General features: G+C 48.1%; 1 protein-coding gene across 2 annotated transcripts in view; it reads right to left on the reverse strand.

Moving 5' to 3' along the window:
* The window catches only part of Nt5c2 (5'-nucleotidase, cytosolic II), a 137,370-nt gene that overhangs the window by 87,343 nt on the left and 26,929 nt on the right, over window positions 1-23,098 (reverse strand). Inside the window, exon 1 of one of the 2 annotated variants that reach the window (XM_021151587.2) lies at window positions 1,950-2,081. The exons of the other annotated variant lie outside the window; for it this stretch is intronic. Coding sequence (XP_021007246.1) covers window positions 1,950-2,005 — 56 coding nt within the window. The 5' untranslated portion in view covers window positions 2,006-2,081. Of the gene's footprint in view, window positions 1-1,949; window positions 2,082-23,098 lie in introns of those variants that run through there. 2 annotated transcript variants of the gene reach the window in all.

Raw genomic sequence — 23,098 nt, forward strand, 5'->3', positions numbered from 1 at the left:
TGGAAGAATAGTCAGTGCTCTTAACTGCTGGGCCATCTCTCCAGCCCCTACGAACACCCTTTCTAGTCATCTTCCCTAAATACCCTTTTTTATAAGTGTCCTGGGTTAGCCTTAATTGTTCCAAGTTAGTTTTAATTATCAACACAGTATAACCTACTATCATATAAAGTCTCAGCTGGGGATGACAGTGCGAGCCCAACATTGTGTTGGTGTGTGTGTGTGTGTGTGTATGTGTGTGTGTAGGGGTGTCTAGGTATTGAACTTGGGGTCTTGTGCATGCTCGGCAAATGCACTGAATTACACTACTAGGTCAGGGTTCAACATTCTGCTGTATTCTGAAGCTGAAGCTGTAAAGAGTGTGAGCTGCCTGACCTGGGTGCTGGAACCTGGACTCAGGTCCTCTGGAAGAGCAGTGAGTGCTCTTCCCTGCTGAGCCTCTCTCAGGTCCATTCTTATATTCCTGCCTCTACACTGTGACGTCATCAGCCCTTGCTCGGAAATCTGAGAGGACAGTACAATTTGTTTTTAGTAAGAACTGACATATCACCAACCTTCCTCCCTTAGCGCCCATTTAATGTCAATGTTAATTGTCAACTCGGTATAGCATAGTGCCATATAAGGGCACGGTGGCACACATCTTTAATTCCAGCACTTGGGAGACAGAGGCAAGTGGACCTCTGTGAGTTCAGGCCAGCCTCGGAGTGGCGGACAATTGAGCCAATAGAGTGACTGCCTGGATCAGAATGACCTGCTGGGAGCTGTCTGGATTGTCAATTGATGTGGGAGGTCCCAGGCTGTAGTGGATGGCACCATCCCCTGGGAAGGTAGTCCTGGACAATGTAAGAAAGCTGGCTAAGCTTGACCCTAGGAGGAAGCTGGCAAGCAGTCTATGGCTTCTGCTTTAAGTTCCTGCTTGAGTTTCTTGTTGGGGGATGGTTTTGTGCACTGTGTATTCAGATGCTGATTGCGGTCCCCAGAGATCTGGTTGCAGTTCAGATATTGGCAATGTCAAACATCTCCTGTCTCAGTGTTGTGTAAAAATTGTTTTTCATCACCTCTGATTGGTTAATAAAAACCTGATCAGCTGAGCAGGAGAGAATAAAGCAGGACTTCGGATCCACGGGAGGGATCCGAAAGTAAGGAGAAATCACCAAGAGGAGATTGCCGAGAGAGAGTGGCCAGGAGAGGGTGGTTGGAGTAGGAAGAGCCAGAGCAACACTAAGATGGCAGGTAACACAGAGGGGCTGGAGAGGGGCTGGAGAGGGGCTGGGAAGTAGGCCAGGCCAGCATGGTCGCCAGGCCAGCATGGTCGAGTTAGAAGAGATGAGAACCCCGGCCAGCCATCGTGCAAGGAAGCGTCTTCGTGAATACACCAGGTCTCCATGTCATTATTTCAGAGCTAGCGCAGGAGGAGAGAAGCCACGAACTTTATTGTTCCTGCCACGCCTTCTTTCAGTGATGGACAGTGGCCCGTAGGCTGAGATAAACTCAGTCCTCTCTGGATGCTTCTGAGCTGAGTGTTTCATCCCAGTGACAGAAACTCCTGAGGACTAGGAGCTACACAGATCCCTGACACAGAAAGATAGGGAAAGAGGCCACAAGCAGACTGAAGATGGCAAACTTCCTGCTTCTTCCTCACCACTGTGACCTGAGACAAAGACCTAGAGTAAAGGGCATTTTCTCCCTCCAGCAGGGCCCTGCTTCCTACTGCACAGTCAGGCTGGGCGGGGATGAACCCGGCTACTCCTGAACATGTTTACTCAAAGCTCTGAACATACCAGCTGGCCTTCCTCTGTCACATTAGGGAAGGGGGTCTTCTGTCTTATCCCATCATAAACACATATTTATCCGAAGCTGTGGGCCTTTCAAACCTCGTTTGTTTGTTTGTTTGAGCTGACCAACCCAAAATTGGGGAAAGGGAACCCATCCCAGGCCACCAAAAACACTACCTGGTGCTCTTCGAGGCCAGAAGACAGCAGCGGATGGCCTGGAACCGGAGCTGCATACTGTTGTGAGCTGCTGTGTGTAGGCAGTGAGAACCAAACCTGGGTCCTTTAAAGAACTAGCATCCTTTGGAAGAACAGCAAATGTTCTTAACTGCCGAGCCCTCCCTCCAGCCCTGTCTTTTAATTCTTTAATTGGTAGAGAAAACAAACCAATCAAGAGCCCTGGTTAGTAGCAAAGCTAAAACAATAAGTGACAAGTTGCTGGGTTTTCGGAACCCGTGGGCCTCCTGCAAAGCGCTTCGGCCGGCCTGGGCACTGAACTTGACCAGTTAATCAGTACCCACATGGGAAGCAAAGTCTGCGGCACGCGAGAGGGAGAGGGCACTTACCCGGGTATTAGGAAGCCAATCTGATGACAAATATGGATAATTTTAGACTTTCTATTATTAGTCAGCGAAAGCGTCCCCTCAATGATTTCACTCCCAACGTGGCGTTCCACTTCAGCAACAGTAAACGATCTTCTGGCTGACTACCAGGAAGCTACACAAATATAATTATTTGGGGGCCAAGAAATACAAATAAACGATTTTAACAAATTTGTTTTCTGGACACAGACGTCTGTGGGAAGTGAAAGGTGTAACAAGAGGTGGGTGGGAAGGGCTTGCTCATCGCAGCTTTCCTTTACCACAGCCGCCATCCTCTCTCTCAGCCCTCCGGCCAGAGCCTTCTTTTTGCTTTTAACTTTGTACAGTTTACACGTAAATTACATAACCCAGGGAGTACAAGGGAAACTCGTGACCATAGGTGTTAGGAAAGTTGATCATACATAACCGGAAACCCACTTAAGACAGGCTTACACACACACACACACACACACACACTCACACACGGAGGGATGGCAGCCCTGGGGCAGGTAAGTCACCAGCACAGCCAGCAAAGACCAAGTTCCACCCCTCGGGCACACAGCACCATATCCTAAAACAAACAACACACATCAGGCCTTTGTAAGGAAGGAAGCTGCTCTAGTTCAAAGAGCTGAGAGGCATCTGTAACGGAGCAGTCGGTGACGACGACGACGCTGTTTTCTTCAATGGGTCTAACTTTCTGTGTGTATGCTGCCTGGCTGACTTTTTTCCTGGTTTGTGTCAGGGTCTCATAAAATCCGGGTGGCCTCAGACTCACCACTTAGCTACAGTGTTAGAACTACAGGCGCGGGGCGCCACACCTTGTAGAAGAATTTTAATCCAGCCACATGGCTGCTCTAGGTCTGGGTGATGTATGGGACACACTGTGACACACTACAGCTTCCACAAAGATTTGTTTTCTCTGTTGTGGGGGAGGTTACGAGGGTGGCAGGTAGGAACAAGGGGAGGGGAAGATGAGTGGGATCGAGGGGCATGATGTGAAATTCACAAAGAACCAATTAAAAAGTTTAAAACCCTCTGGCCTGAGTCCTACGATTCCAAGGTTTAAACCACAGTGGCAACCAGAAGTTCAAAGCCAGACTGGAGTCAATCTGGGGCTCAAAGATAGCCTGGGCTACAGGAGACTCTAAGGTTTCGGTTAAAACAAAACAAAACAGAAGATTCAAACAAATTCCCAGGTGATTCTGAAGCAGGTGGTCCACCCACGTGTTCTCTGACAACATTAACTATTTACCTAATGCCCGCTTGTGACTGAAATCAATGTTACCATGGTAGCAGCCAATCTGAAACTATTCTGGGCTGCCTGCTGTCCAGGCAACAGCTGACTCTGTGGGCTTGTTGGGGACATTTTGAACAATAATCTCCTGAGTACTTATTGCAAAAAAATACAGAATGGATCCAAGGCAACTGACAATGGCCAGGCCGCAGGAAGAGGGATCACAAATCCGTTCACAGCCACCTCCAGAGCACCTGTCTCTAACCAACTGCCCAGCCACTTAGCAGGAATGGGATGCAGTCCCCAGTTTATGTGCACCATGGCACACCTGCTGTAACACAGGGCCTCATAGTAAGGCAAGGAATACACTCACAGGAGTGGGTGTGGGTGGCACCGAGGCAGAATAACCACCACCTCGTGTTCAAGGCTAGCCTGAGCTGCTTAGAAAGCTCAAAGCCAGCCTGCTCTATACACTGAGACCCTGTCTAGAGAAACAAAAACAAAACAAACAACTATACGCACAACAAAACCAAACAAGTCTCAGCTGTCATCAGGCAAGAACTAGAACCCACTGATGCCCTTGGGCTGCCTGGGGCCACCCTCAAAGACAGGAGGCCTCTGGGAAGGGCTCAAGCTCAGTTTCTGACCGGTCGAGGCAGAGAAGGATTCCAGAGGGAGTCAAAGTGGAACAAGGTTGGAGAACTCATTACGGCACAAGACACGCTTAAAGAGAGTACAGTGGAGGCGGCAGAAGCTGATAGCGGCTGACGTACATGCACAGTAGTAGCTATTAAGTATGTGATGGTGGGGGTGAAGCTACTTAGTCAGCAACTGGGTTTAGATATTTGGCAAAATGTGTGCCTTTTTTTCTTATCCACAGGATTCTGTCCTGGAAGAGGAGATGTTTGATAGGTCCACTCTGCAGGCCTGCAGCTGGAGGAGGAAGTGCCTGTTGTATTAGAATGGCAACTGTATCTAGACAGATCACACCAGGCCAGCAGTTCCACAGGAGAGGTTTATGGGGGGGAGAGGGGAGGAAGGGAAGAAGGGGGGAAATGGAGAAGGAGGAGGAAGAGGTAGATGAGGAGGAAAGAGAGCGAAGGTTAGGGTCTCTGTCTTTTATTTGAACCATAATGTAATCACACGCACCACCGTGCATGGGTAAGGGCAGGCAAGTGAATGCTGGGAATGTATGGTGGTTGCCATGGCAACAGACTGGCCAGGTCCTTGTCACCGATGGGTGACATCATCACTGGATTGGGAGGCTATAGGCTCCAATGCCAACAGTGCTAGCAGAGAGAAAGCACGGATCACATGGAACTTTGTGACACATGTAGGTCATAAGAAATCGTGTTTAAGGCCTACTCATTAGACTGTGTGTGTGTGTGTGTGTATGTTTGTGTGTCTGTGTTACATATGTGTGCGCACATGAGTGCTCATGCATGGAGACCAGGGATCAATGTCTCATGTTTTCCTCAGTCACTCTCCACTTTACTTTTTTTTTTAAAGATTTATTTATTTATTTATTTATTTATTATATGTAAGTACACTGTAGCTGTCTTCAGACACACTCCAGAAGAGGGAGTCAGATCACGTTACAGATGGTTGTGAGCCACCATGTGGTTGCTGGGATTTGAACTCCAGACCTTCGGAAGAGCGGTCAGGTGCTCTTACCCACTGAGCCATCTCCCCAGCCCCACTTTACTTTTTGAATGAGATCTCTCACTGAACCTGGAACTTATCAGTTTGGCTAGACTAACAGGCAGCACACTCCAGGGATCCTCCTGTCTGTCCCCACCCACAGCACCACCCACAGCACCACCCACAGCACGGGGATAACAGGTGCACACCATCACACCTGACTGTGAATGCCAGGGTTGAACCTGGGTCTTCATGCTTGCACAGCGAGACCGAGCCATAGTTCTCAGTCATTTATTAAAACAGAGTATTTTTATTAATTCTTTGAGAGTGTCATGCACACATACAATGTGTTTTGATCATATTCCCTCCCCAACTTACCCCTCTACTCCCTCCTGTCTTGATGTCCTGCCATCCACCACAGAGCGGTCAATCCACCAGGGCCACTCACTAAAAAGAGACCTGAAATCACCCTCCTCCCTGTACCAATTGCCTGTCAGTAGTTCCTCACCTAGAGGTAGGGGCTGTTGAGCCCACCCACCCTTTGTGTCCTCAGTCATTTTTAATGATCTCCTTGGAGAAGTTTCCCAAATGTAAAACAACAGTTCTTTGTGCAAGTGGTTCACTTTTGAAAACTCCAGGCTGTCAGCCAGCGAGAGACAGGAATCAGAACTGTGAGGGCGTGGAGGGTGGGGAGAACCTTGGGGCACATGTTACATCTCATGGGCCTTCTATGTCCTAACTATCTTGCTTGACTCCTAGGCTAAAGGCAAGTCAATGTGAGAGCTGGAGAGACAGCTCAGTGCTTAACAACACTTATTGCTGCTCTTTCCGAGGCCCTAAGTTCACAGCTCCCACCCAGAACCTTCATGGTCACTTACAACTGCCTGTAACTCCAGTTCCAGGGATCTAATGTCCTCTTCCGACTCTTACAGGCTTCGCACACATGGTGCACAAACATACACTCAGGCACAAACATGTACACATAAAATAAAGATATTCAAAAGGTAAATAAGTCTGATTTCAAAATAGTGGCCAATAGTTGAGGGGTTTTTGTTGTTGTTTTGGTTTTTGGATTTTTTTTTTTTTTTGAGTCAGTTTTTTTCTGTGTAGCCCTGGCTGTCTTGGAACTCACTCTGTAGACCAGACTGGCCTCGAACTCAGAAATCTGCCTGCCTCTGCCACCACGCCCGGCGATGGAGGTTTTGTTTTTGTTTTTTAAGGCTTATTTTATTTTTAATTATGTGTATATGTGTATGTATCTGAGTGAGGGTGCATGCAGGTATTCATGGGGGCCACAAGTATTGGTTCCCTAGAGCTCCCATTACAGGCCATTGTTAGTCATCTGGCATGGGTGCTGGCCACCTCGGGTCCTCTGTAAATGCAGCCTGTGCTAGATCTAGGCCCAGGAATTGAAGTTACTAATTTTACTTTCACCAAACCCAAAATATTTCTTTCCAATTAATCCTTTAGTTCAGATATTAGCCAGATAAAAGAAATCCATGCTAAGAGGACAAGCTAAGTGTGCTGGAGAGATGGCTCAGCAGTTAAGAGCACTGACTGCTCTTCCAGAGGTTCTGAGTTCAATTCCCAGCAACCACAGGGTGGCTCACAACCATCTGTGATAGGATCTGATGCCCTCTTCTGGTGTCTCTGAAGACTGGGACAGTGTACTACATACATAAAAATAAATGAATAAATCTTTAATATAAATAAATAGGTCAGGCTAAGTGCTGTTTTGACAGAAATAAGTCAGCTCCTAGGACTTGGGACTACTTAGTTACAGAGCAGTTGGGCATGATGGTCCTGCGATCCCAGCACTCTGGAGGAGACGCAGGAAGATCACAAGTCTGAGGGAAGCCTGGGAAGATCTGGAGTCAAAAGCCTAGCAAGGGAGAAGTTGGCAGCAGATGAAACTGATTGATCTGTGTGTGCCTATATACACATATATGTTACAAATTCACATGTGTGTAAATAATTAAACTTGGATCTGGGTTTGGAAAAAAAACTTGGTTTTAAAAATTGTTTGTTTGTTTTTTGGTGGAGCCTGTGAGATAGCTCAGCAATCAAGAGTGTTTGTTAGAGCCTGGTATGGTGGATAACTCCTTTAATCCCAGCACTCTGGAAGCAGGGGCAGATGGATCTCTGAGTTTTAGGCCAACCTGGTCTACAGAGTGAGTCCCTGGGCAGCCTAGGCTACACAGAAAAATGCTGTCTCAAAAAGAAAAGAAAGGAAAAGAAAAGAGAAAAGGAAAGAAACAAAAGAAACAAAGAAACAAACAAAAGAGTGTTTGCTGCTCTGGTAGAAGACTGGAGTTTGGTCCCTAGCATCCAAGTCAAATGACCTATAACTGCTTATAACCCGAGCCCCAGGGGATCTGATGTCCTCTTCTGAACTCTGCAGGCATCTGTACACCTGGCATTCACCCACAGACACACTCATACAAACATATAAAAATAAAAATAAATCTTTAAAAAAACTTTAGGGCTCAAGTCAAGCCAGCTGCTGGATGTATCAGAAAATGTTATAATGTTGCAGGAGTCAACAGACTGAGGTTAGCTGAGAGACTGAGGTGCTGAAATCATCAGAAGGCTGCTGAAGAACCCCACGATGACAGGATAATTCCGATTAAGAGACCCTGGAACCTCACCAGGAGGCATCAACTCCTGCCTATGGAACAGTGGATGAAATATGAAGAGATAAATCATGCCTCGATCCAGGCCTGAAGTGGGTATTCAAAGGAAAGCAAAAGAGTGGTATACTCTAATCTTGTAGTTGAGATCCTGGGACGTGTGTTTATGAAGTTGCTTCAGCCTGAATCACAATTTAAGAATGATTTGTTCTGCAGAGGTCTCATCCCAAATAAATTTCCAATGCAATCATTAAAAAAAAAAAAAAAAAAAAAAAAAATTGGAACTACTAGCCCAGGCTGTAACTTCTTAGTCTACAGTCCAAAGGCACATTAGCCTCAGGCCAAGTTCACTGCTTTGGCTGCTGTTGGCTTTTAGGACTCTGCCAAAGGGGTGGCCATCTGCCCTGACTTCCCCGGAGTGATGTGGAGACACCTCAAAAGGGAATCACTGACAGCAGCCCAGCGAGATCAGGCAGCTTGTCCCACAGGCTCAGTCTGACGATGGGATCAGAGGCTAAAGATAGGTCATTACATGCCAGCAAAGTCTAAGTTGCTTTTTAGCCAGGCATACTGATATGGGGATTAAGAGCATGGATTCCGAAGCCAACCCCTCTTGGCTTCAATTCCTGGCTCTGTTGCTAACTAGCTGTGACCTTGGGCAAGTTTCTTGGTGTCCTCATGCCTTTGTTTTTGCATCATTAAAATGAAAATAACAAATAAAACAAATTGTTTGTTTCGGATAGTCTTTGTTTTTTTGCTTAGGCTGATCTTGAACTCTTGGACTCAAACCATCTTCCTGCCTCAGCCTCCCAAGTAGCTGGGACAGCTAGAACACATCACTGTGCTGGATGGTTAGCTTGTGGTGTGTGTGTGTGTGTGTGTGTGTGTGTGTGTGTGTGTATGTTGGTGCTGACTCCACATGAACTGATGGGTAGCAAAATCCTGGGTTTTCCACTGTTGTACCGACTATCAGTGCCATCGAGAGCCTCTGTGGCTGCCCTCTCTGAGATCTGAGATCACCCTAGCATTGTTACTTCTCACACACCAAGCTGATGAGTGGTTAGCAAACGTGGGGTTTCTTGGATCTGTAACACTTATGGGGAATTTTTGTCATTTTCAAGAAAGGATCTTATTATGTAGCCTCAGCTGCCCTGAAGATCTCTATGTAGGCCAGGCTGGCCTCACAGAGATCCGCCTGCTTCTGCACCACTTGTTTGTTCCAAGTTAGGGTTCTGTAGCTCATTCTGGTGTGGCTGACCTTCAGTTGAGTGATCCTTTTGCCACTATCTCCCCAGTGCTGAGATTATGGGCACACACACTGTCGCTCCAAGTGAGTTAGAAACAGTTAAAAAGCTAAAGTGGGCTGGGGAGCCCGGGGTGGGAGGGGGGATGGGGGGGGCGCACACATCTTTACGTCCAGCACTTGAGAGGCAGATGCCGGTGGATCTGTGAGTTAAGAGGCCAGCCTGGTCTACAGAGTTCCAGGACAGCCAAGACCACACAGAGAAACACTGTCTGAAAATTAGAGGAGGCAGGGGAGGAGGTGGAAGAAGAAAAGAAGAAAGAGAAGGAGGGAGGAAGGGAGGAAGGAAAAAGTTAGCTCTTTCCACCACGTGGGTTCCAGGAAAGGAACTCAAGCAGTCAGGCAAGCAACTTTACCCCACTGAGCCTTTTTTTTTTTCCTGAGACAGGGTTTTTCAGTCCAGCCTTGGGAAGCAGAGGCAGGCAGATTTCCGAGTTCGAGGCCAGCCTGGTCTACAAAGTGAGTTCCAGGACAGCCAGGGCTACACAGAGAAACCCTGTTTCAAAAACTAAATAAAATAAAATAAAATAAAATAAAATAAAATTAAATTAAATTAAAAAAAATTTGTTCTTTGGAGCAAGTTCCATCTGCATTGTCAGGAAGTCAGTAGTTCAGTTAACAGGATTCAGCAGGCTTTGGCTCCTGTCAGCAGGAACAATCAGGACCAAGCAGCAGGGACATCAGGAGAAGTTCTCTGCTGTTTGTTTCTCATCAAAGCAAAGATCAATGAAGATGAGAGACCAAGAAACATTGCAAAGCCAGCTATGCAAGGGCCGCTTTCATGGTTCATTGGGACTTATTTATACTCCCTCCAAACATCACATGTCCTCCACTGCTTCCCCACGTGTCTTACCTCAGCATGTGAATCTGTCTCAGCTGACATCATCCTGCCAATCAGCCCCAGTCTGCAGAAGCAGCAAAAAGTTGCCGGAAGTTTTTTTTGTTTTTTTTGTTTTTTGGGTTTTTTTTGTTATTTGTTTTTTGTTGTCCATTTCTCTCAATGGATTCACAACAAATGGAGCTCAGCTACACAAAGAACCAATACCTACACATCGTTATCGAAGAATCCTTCATCCGGTGTCCTTCCATGTGTCTGCCCTGCAAAACACCATCCAACACAACTGACTTTCCACTTTAGTAGACTACACTGGCCTTGAACTCACAGAGATCTGCCTGCCTCTGCCTCTTGAGTGCTGGGTTTAATGGCGTATGCCACCACCTACACTCCCCCCCCCCGCCCACCACAAACACACACTTTTAAAAAATTTATTTATTTATTTTATGTATATGAGTACACTGTAGCTATCTTCAGATACATCAGAAGAGGGCACCCTATCCCATCACAGAAGGTTGTGAGCCACCATGTGGTTGCTGGGAACTGAACTCAGGACCTCTGGAAGAGCAGTCAATGCTCTTAACCACCAAGCCATCTCTCCAGCCCCTCCCCCACTCTTATCCATCTTTAGTTCTTGTTTATTTTTGACATACCATCTCATGTTCTGTCATTCAGGTTGGCCCCATATTCAACAGGTAGCTGACGAAGGCCTTGAATTCACGACCCCCTTGCCTTCACTTCCAAAGTAGTGGTATAGATATGAACCACCATGCCTAGGTTTTTTTTGGGGGGAGGGGGGAACTCTGCTAAGGTTGAAGTCCACCACGACCAGATAGCCTCTGGGCTCGGTGCAATATGGGAGACTCCCTTTTGTTAGCAGCGCTTCTCCTTCTCTAACCTTGTCCAGGGAATTCGAAGCCCCTATGTCTGCCTCTGCTTAAGGGATGTGCCCCGAAACTTCATAAGCCTTCAACCACCCTAGGTAAACTTGATTCGCCTACTGAGTGCAGTCCTGGTGTGGTGCATTCACTGCGCACACTCACAGGGCTTCCAGACCCCATGTCTGACATCTCTGCTCCCACTGCCCTCGTGGAGGATTGTGTCGAACAACAATCTATGAGCTTTAACTAATGAATCGTTAACTTAATGAATATCGGAGCTTGAAGCTGGGCAATATAACTCACTGTCAGGACATTTGCCTGGTATGTGCAAAGTGCCAGCTTTGATCCTTGGCACAACACTACATAAGCAGATGATGGGTTTAGTATGGCTAAAAGAAAAGATGGCAATGGGGCCGTGTGCACATTCAACCCTAGTATTCAGGAAACAGCAACAGGCAGAACTTTAAAAGGAAGAATAGGGCAAGCGAGATAACTCAGGGCGGGAGCTGTGTGCTATGAAGCCTGATGACGTGAGTTCCGTCGCCGGGACTCGGGAAAGGGAGAACGGATTCATGCATGTTGCCCTGTGACCTCCACACATCTCATGTGTGCACACTCAACACACCAAGACAGGAAATCATAGCCCCAAGTGAAACAGCAACTGTAAGCAAGCAAAGACAAGAAGGGCTGGGGGAACCAGTCAGCAGTTAAGAGCACTGCTGCTCTTGCAAAGGATCCAGGTCTGATTCCCAGGAGCCACAGGGCAGCTCACAGCTGTCTGCAACTCGAGTTCCGGGGACCCAATGACCTCTCCTGGCTTCCCCGGGCACTAGGCATGAACATGAGAGTTCTGGGGACCCGATGACCTCTCCTGGCTTCCCCGGGCACTAGGCATGAACATGACTCACACACATGCACGGAGGCAGAAGCGAACCCAGGTAGACGGGTGGCCACCCAGCTACCCAGAAATCAGACTCACAGCATTGGCACAGGGAGGCTCTGCTCAGGAAGATACGACATCTAGAGCAAAGTGCTGCACACGTCACAGCTTCTTGTCTGTCCCGGAAAAGACATATTCAAGCACTTCCCCGGGCTGTGTATGACGACTCAAGAGCTCTCTCCACAGATGAGATGACCGTCTCTGCTCACGGCCACTCTGCCTGGGAGTAACCTGCTGTTCTCTGCAGCCAACTCCCACCCTTTCCATTCTCTTTTGCCTTCATTACAGAACCAGTCCATGCCTGAATTTGGCCCTCAAAAGACAGAGGGTCAACCCCGCTGTGACATCACTATTCTTCACTGTTTTCCCACTCTACACTGACAGAGGCCACCGGCCCAAGTCCTGTCTGTGACACAGCATTCGGTCAAGTGTTCTACAGTTGACTCAAGTCAGGGCAGTAGGGACAGAGGACACTGAGGAGACATGGGAGACAGAAGAGCCCCTTACCCCAGAATCCAGCTAAAGCTGGCTGTCAGCTGAAAGGGAACAATGTCTACATAACCAACATAATTTCTCTTTCTAGTTGCCGACAGAGACAATGTTCTTTTGATATAGCAGGATTTATTTATTTTTTTTAGATTTATTTTAGTCATGAGTGCCTTGCCTGCAGGTATGTCTATGCACCGCATGCATGCCTGGTGCCTGAGGAGGTAGTGAGCCTCCCTGTGGGTGCTCTGAATCAACCCTGGGTCCTTCAGAAGAACAAGGAGTACGCTTAGCCACTGGCCCAACTCTGCAGCCCGACATACCAGCATTTTAAATCAGGCCGCTGGGGAAGCAGCACGCCATGCTTCAGCCCTGAGAGCAAAGGACCTTTGAGTTCAAGCTTGCTCTTTTCCTAGCTGTAAGCCTGGAATTTTCTGAGAAACCTTACAAACAAAATTATAAATTTTCTTTCAAGTCAATACGTGTCTTAACTTTTTTTATATAAGAATATTGCTATTTTATGTGTATGAGTGTTTTGACTGTACACTTGAATGTTTGCATGTGTACCGCATACACACCTGTGGAGGTCAGAAACGGGTATCAGATCTCCTGAAACTCGAGTTACACATGGGTTAGGATGACATGTGTGTGCTGGGAACTGAACCTGGGGCCTCTGCAGGAGCAGCTATGATCTTACTGTGGAGCCGTCTCTCCAGCCCGTCTGAACTTTCTTGGGACCTGGCATAGTACGGATTCTTTGGCACCTGTGTCCTGTTATTTTATTATAACCCTAAACAATGCATCTTAGAAACCACCCTATGATCTCATCTGTGGGGAGAGTAGGGTCCTTAGAAGCTCTTTAAAGATCCAGGTGTGGAGGCTCACATCTGTAATCCCAGCACTTGAGGAGCAGAAGGACTGCTGCAGAGTCTGAGGGCAGCCTGGGCAACAACAACGTCGTCACCACAGAGTCTGAGGGCAGCCTGGGCAACAACACTGTCACCACAGAGCCTGAGGGCAGCCTGGGCAACAACACTGTCACCACAGAGCCTGAGGGCAGCCTGGGCNGTCACCACAGAGCCTGAGGGCAGCCTGGGCAACAACACTGTCACCACAGAGCCTGAGGGCAGCCTGGGTAACAACATTGTCTTGTAGCAGGTAATTTTGGCAGAGCCTAAGGCACACACCCACCCAGGAACTATCTCAAATCCACAGATGAAAGACACACACATATGAGCTCATTTTTATGAGCTTATTGGCTCCGTGGCTGGGCTCTTCTAAGTCTTCCACGGCTTGTAAGCCCTTACCTTTACTCCTAGCTCAACACCTCTAACTCTGTCCTCAACTTAGCTGCCCAGTTACCTTTCCTGAAGCTCGCCGGTCTTGCTGCCTAAGACACTTTTGGGCTGCCCTTCCAAGGGCCACTTTCCTTTTCTGCTTACATTTTGGAAGATCTCCCCTACAGCTCTGAGTCTATCCTCTCTCCCCCAAGTATCTCGAACTACCCCCTCCTCTCCTAACCAGGAGGAACCTGGAAGTCCCACCTCTCTCTTTCCTCCCATCCATTGGCAGCTGCTATCTTTACTGATTGATCAGGAGCAAATTGGGGACAAGAACCTTCCGTTTCAGTACTTGAGGACTCCTGGTTAAATCAAAGCATCAGACCTGCCCCTCTACACTGTCTCTAGAAAACACCACTAAAATCATCCATGCTGGGACTAAAGGCGTACATCCCCACCCCTGGCTCAACTGGAACTATTTTGCTGCCCCCGGCCTTCTTTGTTTGATTGGTTTTGGAGGGTGTGTGTGTGTTCGTGCGTGTGTGTGTGTGTGTGTGTGTGTGTTTGAAACAAGATCTCCCAGTGTAGCTCAGGCTATTCCCAGCCTCAGTGCAAAGGCTGCTGGCACATACCACCACACCCAGAAAAACCTCTCATTAGTACACTCCAGTCTCACTTCATACTGGTTAGTCCTGAAGTTCTTCTCTGTGGCATGGTCACGCATCCCAGCGTCACCTGAGTAGAGGTCTACGCGGAAGCTCATCAGGCTGCTCCAGGGAGCAGTAAAGGCCGCATCTCCTAGTCTTGCCGATGCTACCACAGAAGCTGAGTGTTCCTGGACAGCGAGGGTTTTCACTAACTCTGATTGTAAAATGGAAGATACTTGCTAAGCATCCCAGGTAGTGAGAGCTACAGTGCTCAGAGGTGGGTGGACCACATAGGGTTGAGAGACATATTTCAATTTCTCCCGATAGCGTCTGAAAGAACTATTTTAGAACTCTGACGCCAAGTCCAAGGAAGACCGTCAGCAACCTAGCTGCGCAGAATTTCCATTGTGTTACTGGAACTCAGTGTCCAGACTGGACATTTCTAGCCTCTGGGTATCATAATCAAGGAATTAAAATAAAGGTTCACACTACTTGCAAAGTAACAAGGAAACTTTATTCAGGCGGATCAGGTATGCTGTCAGGAGAGATGATGGGCGATGACTGCTCCAGGCTGGGCCACTGAGGTGACTCAGAAGATAAAGCTGCTGGTTAATCAAGCCCTGCAGTGTGAGCTTGATCCCCTGAACCTACATAAAGGTCAAAGGGTAAAACAAGCTCACTAAAGTCGTCTCTGGCCCAACACTCTCTGAACTCCAACCCATGTGCATCACAATACACAGGGTAACAGTAATTATTAATTAAAAAAAAACTTGAAAACAGTACTGAAGGGCTCTAGTTATGGGTTTAAGAGGAGAAGGGGCTTGTTGCTAAGGGGGATAACTGGAAAGGTTCTATTTTGATTGACAGGCTTGGGTTACATGTCTTTTTTTTTCTACTGCGAATGTTCCTTCCCATGCTACATCTGATTTTATTCAGATGTTCATCCAATTACGGTATAAGGTGATAGAGGTTTTTAACTAAAAGCTCATTCCGAGGAAAGTCTACCTTACTGAGCATGCAGCCCAGAGCAGTCAGATCAGCCCCTTCATTCCCATGCCTTGATAGGGAAGTTGTCCCATGGTTGTTTTGTTTTGTTTTGTTTCAGAGTGAACATGGCTAAGAGTGTACATACAACACAAACCAAGTGGAGTTCCAGGTTGCTACATTATTCCCTAAGCTTACCTGCCTACGGATTCAACTACTAACACACTATAATTTTTGTTAAGATTCTTAGTGATTGGGAGACTTGATTCTATTCGTGTATTTGTTGTTGTTGTTGTTGTTGTAAAACATGCCCACACATTTTATTATGGCTGGCTGGCTGGCTGGAGAGGGTATGCGTGTGAAAATCAGAGGACGACTTTCAGGAGTCACTTCTTTCCTTCCACCACGTAGGCCCAGGGCTTACATCAGACTATTTGACTTGGCAGGGAGTGCCCTGACCCAGTGTCCCCCACCCCACCCCCACCCCCGCACTGGCCCCCTTTCCTTCTACCTGACTGGAACTGTGGCTTAACACTCCAGGACACCTGGATTTAAAGCTCAAACAGCAGTGCTGGGGAGGGCCAGAAACGGAACTCCAGCTCAGTGAGCCTGCTCAGCCCTGCTTCCAGCTAAAGCAGCAGCAGCAGGTGAGGGCACTGTCTGGAGACATTCCACTCCCCAGCCTCCAGGGAATCCCGTCAGCTCCAGTTTCTCCCATCTCGGATCAGGAAGAAACCTTAGATCAGTGGTTTTCAATTATGACCGCGCAATGGAATTTCCGAGGTAGCTTTTAAGAAACACCTCTGCCAGGCTCTGCCTCGCTCACGGCTCACGGAAACGACGGTCTTTGGATTGATATTTAGGTGTCATGCTGTGTGCTGCAGTGGGAACCTCAGGCCCCACGCACCTTAAGAACAGTCCCATTCTATCACTGAACAAGCCACACCCCCATGCCCTGCACACCAGTACTGGTTGGGAGGGAGTCCTGTTTGTTTTATGGTACTTTTTTGTTTGGTTTAAAGACACAGTTTCATATAGTCTCAGCTGACCTCAACCCTAAAATGTACCAAGAACGACCTCAGAGAGACCAAGCCGATGTCTTGCCTCTGCCTCTGCAGGGGTGAGATAACAAACACGCACTTCTGTGAGAAACCCACAGACAAGGGGACGGTAACCTGGCATGGCATACGCCGAGGAGCAAGCACACTGGGGCCAGAGCTTACTTAGTTCAATCTAATGACATCTGTGGCTGTGTCTCGGGCACCGGTGGGAGCTTCGTCATGCAGTTCTGTTGTGCATTCACCATGGTAAAGGCTGGGATAGAGAAGGCATAGAGTTCAGGAGTAAAAGTGCTTCCCTACTATGCCTCAGGCTCTTGGTTCTATTGCATCCCTACCATGCCTTGGGCTCTTGGTTCAATGCGTGTCTCGTGACACAGGAAGTGGGGGGGGGGGAGAGGGNGGAGGGAAGGGAGGGAGAAGGGAGAGAGAAAGAGAGAGACAGACAGACAGACAGACACACACACACACAAATACAGATACATGCATGCACACACACAATAAACACCACAATAAACACGCTTGGATAAAACAGAGTGTTGTTCTGTGGTTGCCCTGGCCTGTTACACTCTGTACGGAGTAAAACTTCCCAACTGTGCTCAGGCAGGTGAATTCTCTCAATGCCTGTCAATCCCTGGCCACCTTGTGGTGTTCTGTACCGGGCATAAGACCCCCACCTCTTCACTTCCAATGTCTTCAATCTCAAGACCTTTGGTGAGCTGTACAGACACAGATGTGGCTGAAGGTTGGTGGCCAGGGCATCTGTGCTATGGTAGAAAGTCTCCATGTTGTAGTGTGTGCTCAGCACCACCCTCAGAGGAGAAGGACCCAGTCTCCGGAGACTTCCTTCTCCCTCAGCAGCCTCACAGGACTCTCTTGAGGATGGGAGACAGTAACTTCTGGACAGAACCACTCTCCAGTACAATCCACAGTTCTCCCTGTCCCTGTGAACAGGTCCTGTAGTTTCAGGGGTGAGGGTCTCTTTCCACAGACCTCTCTGTGGAAAAAGGCCTCCGCCCCTGGGAACTGAGGCTCCTGGGCGAAGCGACTCAGGCTTGAGATGGTATGGCCCAAGAATTATTGTAGAAGGGAGAGAGTTACATTTCTTTCTCTTGTGCCCACTCACGGTCCCCATACAGAACAAGCAGCAGTGGCTCCTGGACAAGGCTGCGGCTATGGCAGGGGCGGCTCTAAGCTCCACAGTTCCTCTTCCCCTGGTCTTCCTGCCAGCCCTCTCAATGACTCCATTCTTCTGAGGTCTTCTGAGGACTGCCCTGTGGCACCAGCTTTACCTCCCAAAGGTACTTTAAGCAAGGCTGTCACCTCTACCACAAAAGGTCCATTTCCTGGGTGGGGCCTGGTGACTCATAATCCTAGCACTTGGGAAGTGGTAGCAGAAGAAAATTCAAGACCAGCTTCAGTTTTATAGTGAGACAGGCCAGCCTAGGCTACTGAGGCTAGCCTGGGCTGCATGAGAGCCTGTCCCCCCCCAAAAACAAACAAACAATTAAGAAGCCTCATTTCCCTTAATCCCTTTGGGATCCCCTGCCCAGGCCCGAGTCACCCCTGTCCAGTTTAAAGAAGGTACTGGAAGAAAACCTCTGACTTCCCAAGACTGGGTCTGCTGCTCTGCAGGGTTAGGGGTGTGTGTGGTAGTGAAGAGATGGCTGTGACAGGGGACCAGGAAGGAATGCAGTGCCTCCAAACCAGGAAGCATTCCTGATGACACGCAGAAGAAAACAGTGCGTCCTCTCCAGTCAGACCTCAAGCAGGCGAGCACGTGCCTGCCCATGACAGTACCCAAAGGACTCCAGCTTCTGCCGCGGAGATGCTCGCTCGCTCCTCCATGTTCACTGCTGTTCTACTCTCCATGGCTAGGAAATGGACTCAGATAATGAAAAGGTAGTACACACGCACGCACACACAACACATACATACATGCACACACATACACACACGCACAGAAGCATACACACACAAACACACAACACATACATGCACAGACATACACACACAGAGGCATACACACATTAACACACAACACATACATACATGCACACACATACACACACGCACAGAAGCATACACACACAAACACACAACACATACATGCACAGACATACACACACAGAGGCATACACACATTAACACACAACACATACATACACGCACCCACAGGATTTTATTCAGCTGTTTAAAAAAATGAAATTATAACATTTGTAGGAAAATGAAGAAAACTTTAAAATTGTACACTAACTGAGGTAACCCAAGGTCAGAAAGACAAATGGTGCATGTTCTCCTCATATGCAGATCCCAGCTTTGAAGTTTTACTTTTTTGCATTTCATACCTACAGAAGCCAGAAAACCAGAAGAAAGCCATGGAGGGGGGGAGAGGATGGCTGAAGAGGGGGAGGGAAGTAGAAGGGGTAAAGATGCTTCAGGAGGGAAAGGGTGGGGGATGGGGACGCAAGGGGGTTGGGAAGTTAGGGAACCTAATATCCAATAACCCATTTAAAATGTAATTTCAGCAGGCTGTGGTGGTGCACGCCTTTAATTCCAGCACTCGGGAGGCAGAGGCAGGCAGATTTCTGAGTTGGAGGGCAGCCTGGTCTACAAAGTGAGTGCCAGGACAGCCAGGGCTACACAGAGAAACCCTGTCTTGAAAAAAACGAAAAAAAAAATGTAATTTCAGTGTTGGAGAGATGGCTCAGCAGTTAAGAGAACCTGCAGCTCACAACTGCCTTAGGAGTTACTGCACTGGAGGGCAAAGGAACAGGGCCAGGCTGAGCGAGCACCGGCACTGCCTTCTCTTCCGATGTGTGAGACACTTACAGCATCAGCTCATGGCTACCAGAAGAGGCCTTGCTGGGATGAGTTTTTGAGTAGTCAGAAAGAAGTCAGGAAGGACAAAGGCAAGAGGAAGGGAAGGGAGATGATGATGATGGGGGGTGGTGGGGGTGGTACTAAGGTCCCCAACCCAGGGTGTGTGCTCAGATGAGGGGTGGTAAAAGAAGAAAGGGGGCCATTACTGCCTTTAAAAAACCATGCATGTGTGTGTATGCGCGCACATGCACACACATGTAGCAGCTGGAAGACAACCTCGGGTGTCATCATCAGTCTGCCACCTTGGAGACTGAGCCTTTCCTGGCTGGAAGTTCATCAGTTAGACTAGACAGCCCCGGGGATCCTCCTGCCTCTGCCACTCCAATGCTGGGATTACAAGGGCACACCATCACACCCAAAAATCTTTTTTTTTTAAAGATTTATTTATTTATTATATGTAAGTACACTGTAGCTGTCTTCAGACACTCCAGAAGAGGGCGCTAGATCTCGTTACGGATGGTTGTGAGCCACCATGTGGTTGCTGGGATTTGAACTCTGGACCTTCGGAAGAGCAGTCGGGTGCTCTTACCCACTGAGCCATCTCACCAGCCCCCCAAAAATCTTTACATAGGTTCTGGGGATTGAACTCAGATCCTGTGCGAGCATTTTACCAACTGAGCCATCTCCGAAGCCCAAGGCCATTTATTTTCAAAGAGAGATGCAGACAGGCAGGCAGGCCGGCAGGCAGGCAGTTGGGAGCAGGCTTGGGTATTGGGGAAGTAAGCAGGCTAAAGGCAGGACATTCTAGCCAGAAACCAGAAGGCTGGCATTGCTGAGCCCCAGTGTCATGACAAGATCCCGGGTGTGCCTGGCTGAAGTGGCAGTCGTGTCATCACAGGTCAGGAATGGTGAAGTGACTCAAGTCTGGTAGTTCAACACAGTCTCAACATGCAAGGGGCTGAAGCAGGGGGATTGGTGTGAGTTTGAGGTCACGGGTGGGATATGCAGGCAATTACAGGTCAGGACAGATTGTAAAATGACATCCTGCTTTAAAAAATATATAATAAGTGATGGCTCAGGTCACCTTGATCCCAGTCTGTGCCCCCTGTTACAATGACATTGCTTTTTCTCATGATTAAACTTCTCAAATTCTTGAGGGAAAAGGTCCTACCAAAACAAAGTTGTTGTACCTTGGGGATTTTTCAATTATATTGTCTTGGTATTGAAAAAATATATATATATAATAACCAAGAGTCTGAAATAAATGGTCCTCAGGAATCAGAAAATAAGTGTCTGGTAAGTTCTGTCTTCGGAGGGTTGAAGAAAAGGCCCAAGTAGGGAAAGTGGCTACAACTCAACCGCTCAGGTCGGGAAATGCTGTGGTCTGGCTTGAACAAATGGTCCTTACACTAGGGCCTCCACGAGAGTCAGTACAACTATGCAAACACAGATTCGCAGGGCCGGCAGTGGCTGTGCTCTGGGGCTAAGGAGCTACATTCTAAATTCAGCTGTTCTGGGGTCCAGAAATCACCTCGTTAATGACTCTGAAGATGGTGGTTCACAGCGCTGAGAAGCCGTGCTCACTGAGAGGAAGAACAATGAGTTGGCAGAAATTCTGGTCAGCTCTATATCGAGCTGAGGAATGAGAAGCTCAATTTACAAGCCCCCTCTGGGAAAGAAAACACTAACAAAATGCGTTTTAGAAAGACAGGGCAGTTTTAATGTAAAGAGGTGCCACGCCCTGAAGAGACCCAGGGGTCTCCCCCCCCAGGGAAAGTCATTGTGTAGAGAGATAAAACTGTTCTGCACCCATTACCCAGCTGCACCCTCCGGCACTCCTAGGAGACTGCTCTGCTGAGCAGATAAATAGTGTGGTCTCTAACAACCACACAAAAGACCTGCACAGAACCAGGTGGGGGCACTGCCTGAGTCACCCCTGACAGAAACCAGCTTCTCCTAGCCCTGGAGTTTTCTTCACTATCTGTGATTGGGCTCCCCCAGTCTCCAGGCAAAAGAAGAAAGAATAAATATTAACTAAAGGTGCAACTGTGGCAGGGTGCCCAGGCACTCCCCTCCCATTAGCCTCCTTGCCCCCTGACCCAGAGGCTGGGACCAACCACTGGGCTCTCAGGTTCATGATCTGCTTGGCTGCTCCTGCAGAAAGAGGGGAGAGGCAAGCATTTCTCTGCACAGCCCTGGATGGTAACCAGCCATTCATTGGCGGGAGGGGCCTTTACAGGTGGCTAAAGCGATGTACAGTCACTGCTGGGGCCTCCTGGACTCAAGTAGCTGACCCATATGATCTCCAAGTCAGTCAAAGCCAAGGCCCACATTCCTTCCATTGTGTTACACTTCACCAGTTGTTACATTGTGTTACATTGTGTTATATTATGTTACATTAACCAGTAGCCAGCTAAGCAGATTGCATTAGTCACTGGGTGGTAGGGTGGGATAATTAGAGACCCAGTGATAAATTATTTGTTCAATGAGAATAATAACGCCTGCCTCACTCCTTGGCTATTGAATTAAAGAAATGTTAAAGAAATGAGAACTAAAGAAATAAGTTCGTAAGTATTTTTTTAAAAAACATCTTTCAGGATGGGGAGATGGCCTTGTGGGTAGATACCCAGAAGCCATCACAGTAGTGTGCATTGCTGAACTGCGTCCTGCCTTGCCACTGGGATGCCTGGGCACAGCTGGCATGCAGCTCGGGGGAGGCAGAACGAAGTCCCCAGAATGGTGGTCGGCTGCGGGGTCTGGGACCTATGCCGTGGTTCCCAGTCTTCTATGTACCTGGGTGCCACTGGCATACGGCTGGGAATCAGGGCACAGGGTCCATGGTCCATGTTTCCCCTTGGGGCATCCATGCACTGGACAAGAAGGGGAAGACAAAGTCCAGGAAGGGCTGGACCAGTGTGATTCCAAGTGAGCTCTGGAAGAAGAGAGAAAAGGACTTCTTTGGGAGTTTAGGTGAGGCTCTTTAAGATGAAGGCCTTCCCCACAGCTTGCTTGTTCATATTGGTTTATTTGATGGTGGATATTATGGGCATACACTTCACTCAGGGTGAACCGGGGATTAAATACCTTTTGCGGGAAGGAGTGCACAGGAAGGGAAGCTAATTGGCTGAACCCTCAGGGGCTTATCTAGGTACCTCATTAGTGTGGAGTACTTGAGGTTTTTTAAGCCACATGACTGATCACCACGGTCCTCAGTGGGGTGTTGTGGTTACTTTTCCAGGGCAGGTAGAGGCGGCAGGGAACGGCTCTGCTCCTGCCGGTCTCAATCCTGAGATCCCTGGGACTTGCGCTCACTCAGCCTGGCCAATTCTCATGCCTGCCTGGTAACAAGCTCCCATATGCCCTACAGTGCATCATCCGAGCATTTCTACAGCAAGACAGACAGGAGAATTCCCAGACGCTTATGGGCCACTTACCCTAGTGTTGCACCAGGGAACAAGAGACCCTATTTCAAACAAGATGGGATGCAAAGACAAAACATCCAAAGTTGTTTCTGATCTCTACATGTGCACCAGGGCAGGTGTGGTGCCCACACTCACAGACATGAAAACACACGTGCATGCACACACAAAACACAGAGAGACACACCAGACAGACACATGCAAAAATATCAATAGTTTAAAAGGGGGTGGGGGGCTGGTGAGATGACTCAGTGGGTAAGGGCACCTGACTGCTCTTCAGAAGGTCCAAAGTTCAAATCCCAGCAACCACATGGTGGCTCACAACCATCCGTAATGAGATCTGACTCCCTCTTCTGGAGTGTCTGAAGACAGCTACAGTGTACTTAACATATAATAAAAATAAATGAATCTTAATGAATCTTTAAAAAAAAGAAAGAAAGTGGGGTGTGGTGTCTCGTGCCTTTAATCCCAGTACTCAAGACACAGAAGCAGACAGATCTCTGGGAGTTCAGTGCCATCTGTTCACCGTGGCAAGTTGTAGGTCAATCAAGTGCTACATAGTGAGATCGCAAAAATTAAAAAAC

Source organism: Mus caroli, chromosome 19 (assembly GCF_900094665.2).
Source record: "Mus caroli chromosome 19, CAROLI_EIJ_v1.1, whole genome shotgun sequence".
In the NCBI taxonomy this organism is placed as follows: Eukaryota; Metazoa; Chordata; class Mammalia; order Rodentia; family Muridae; genus Mus; species Mus caroli.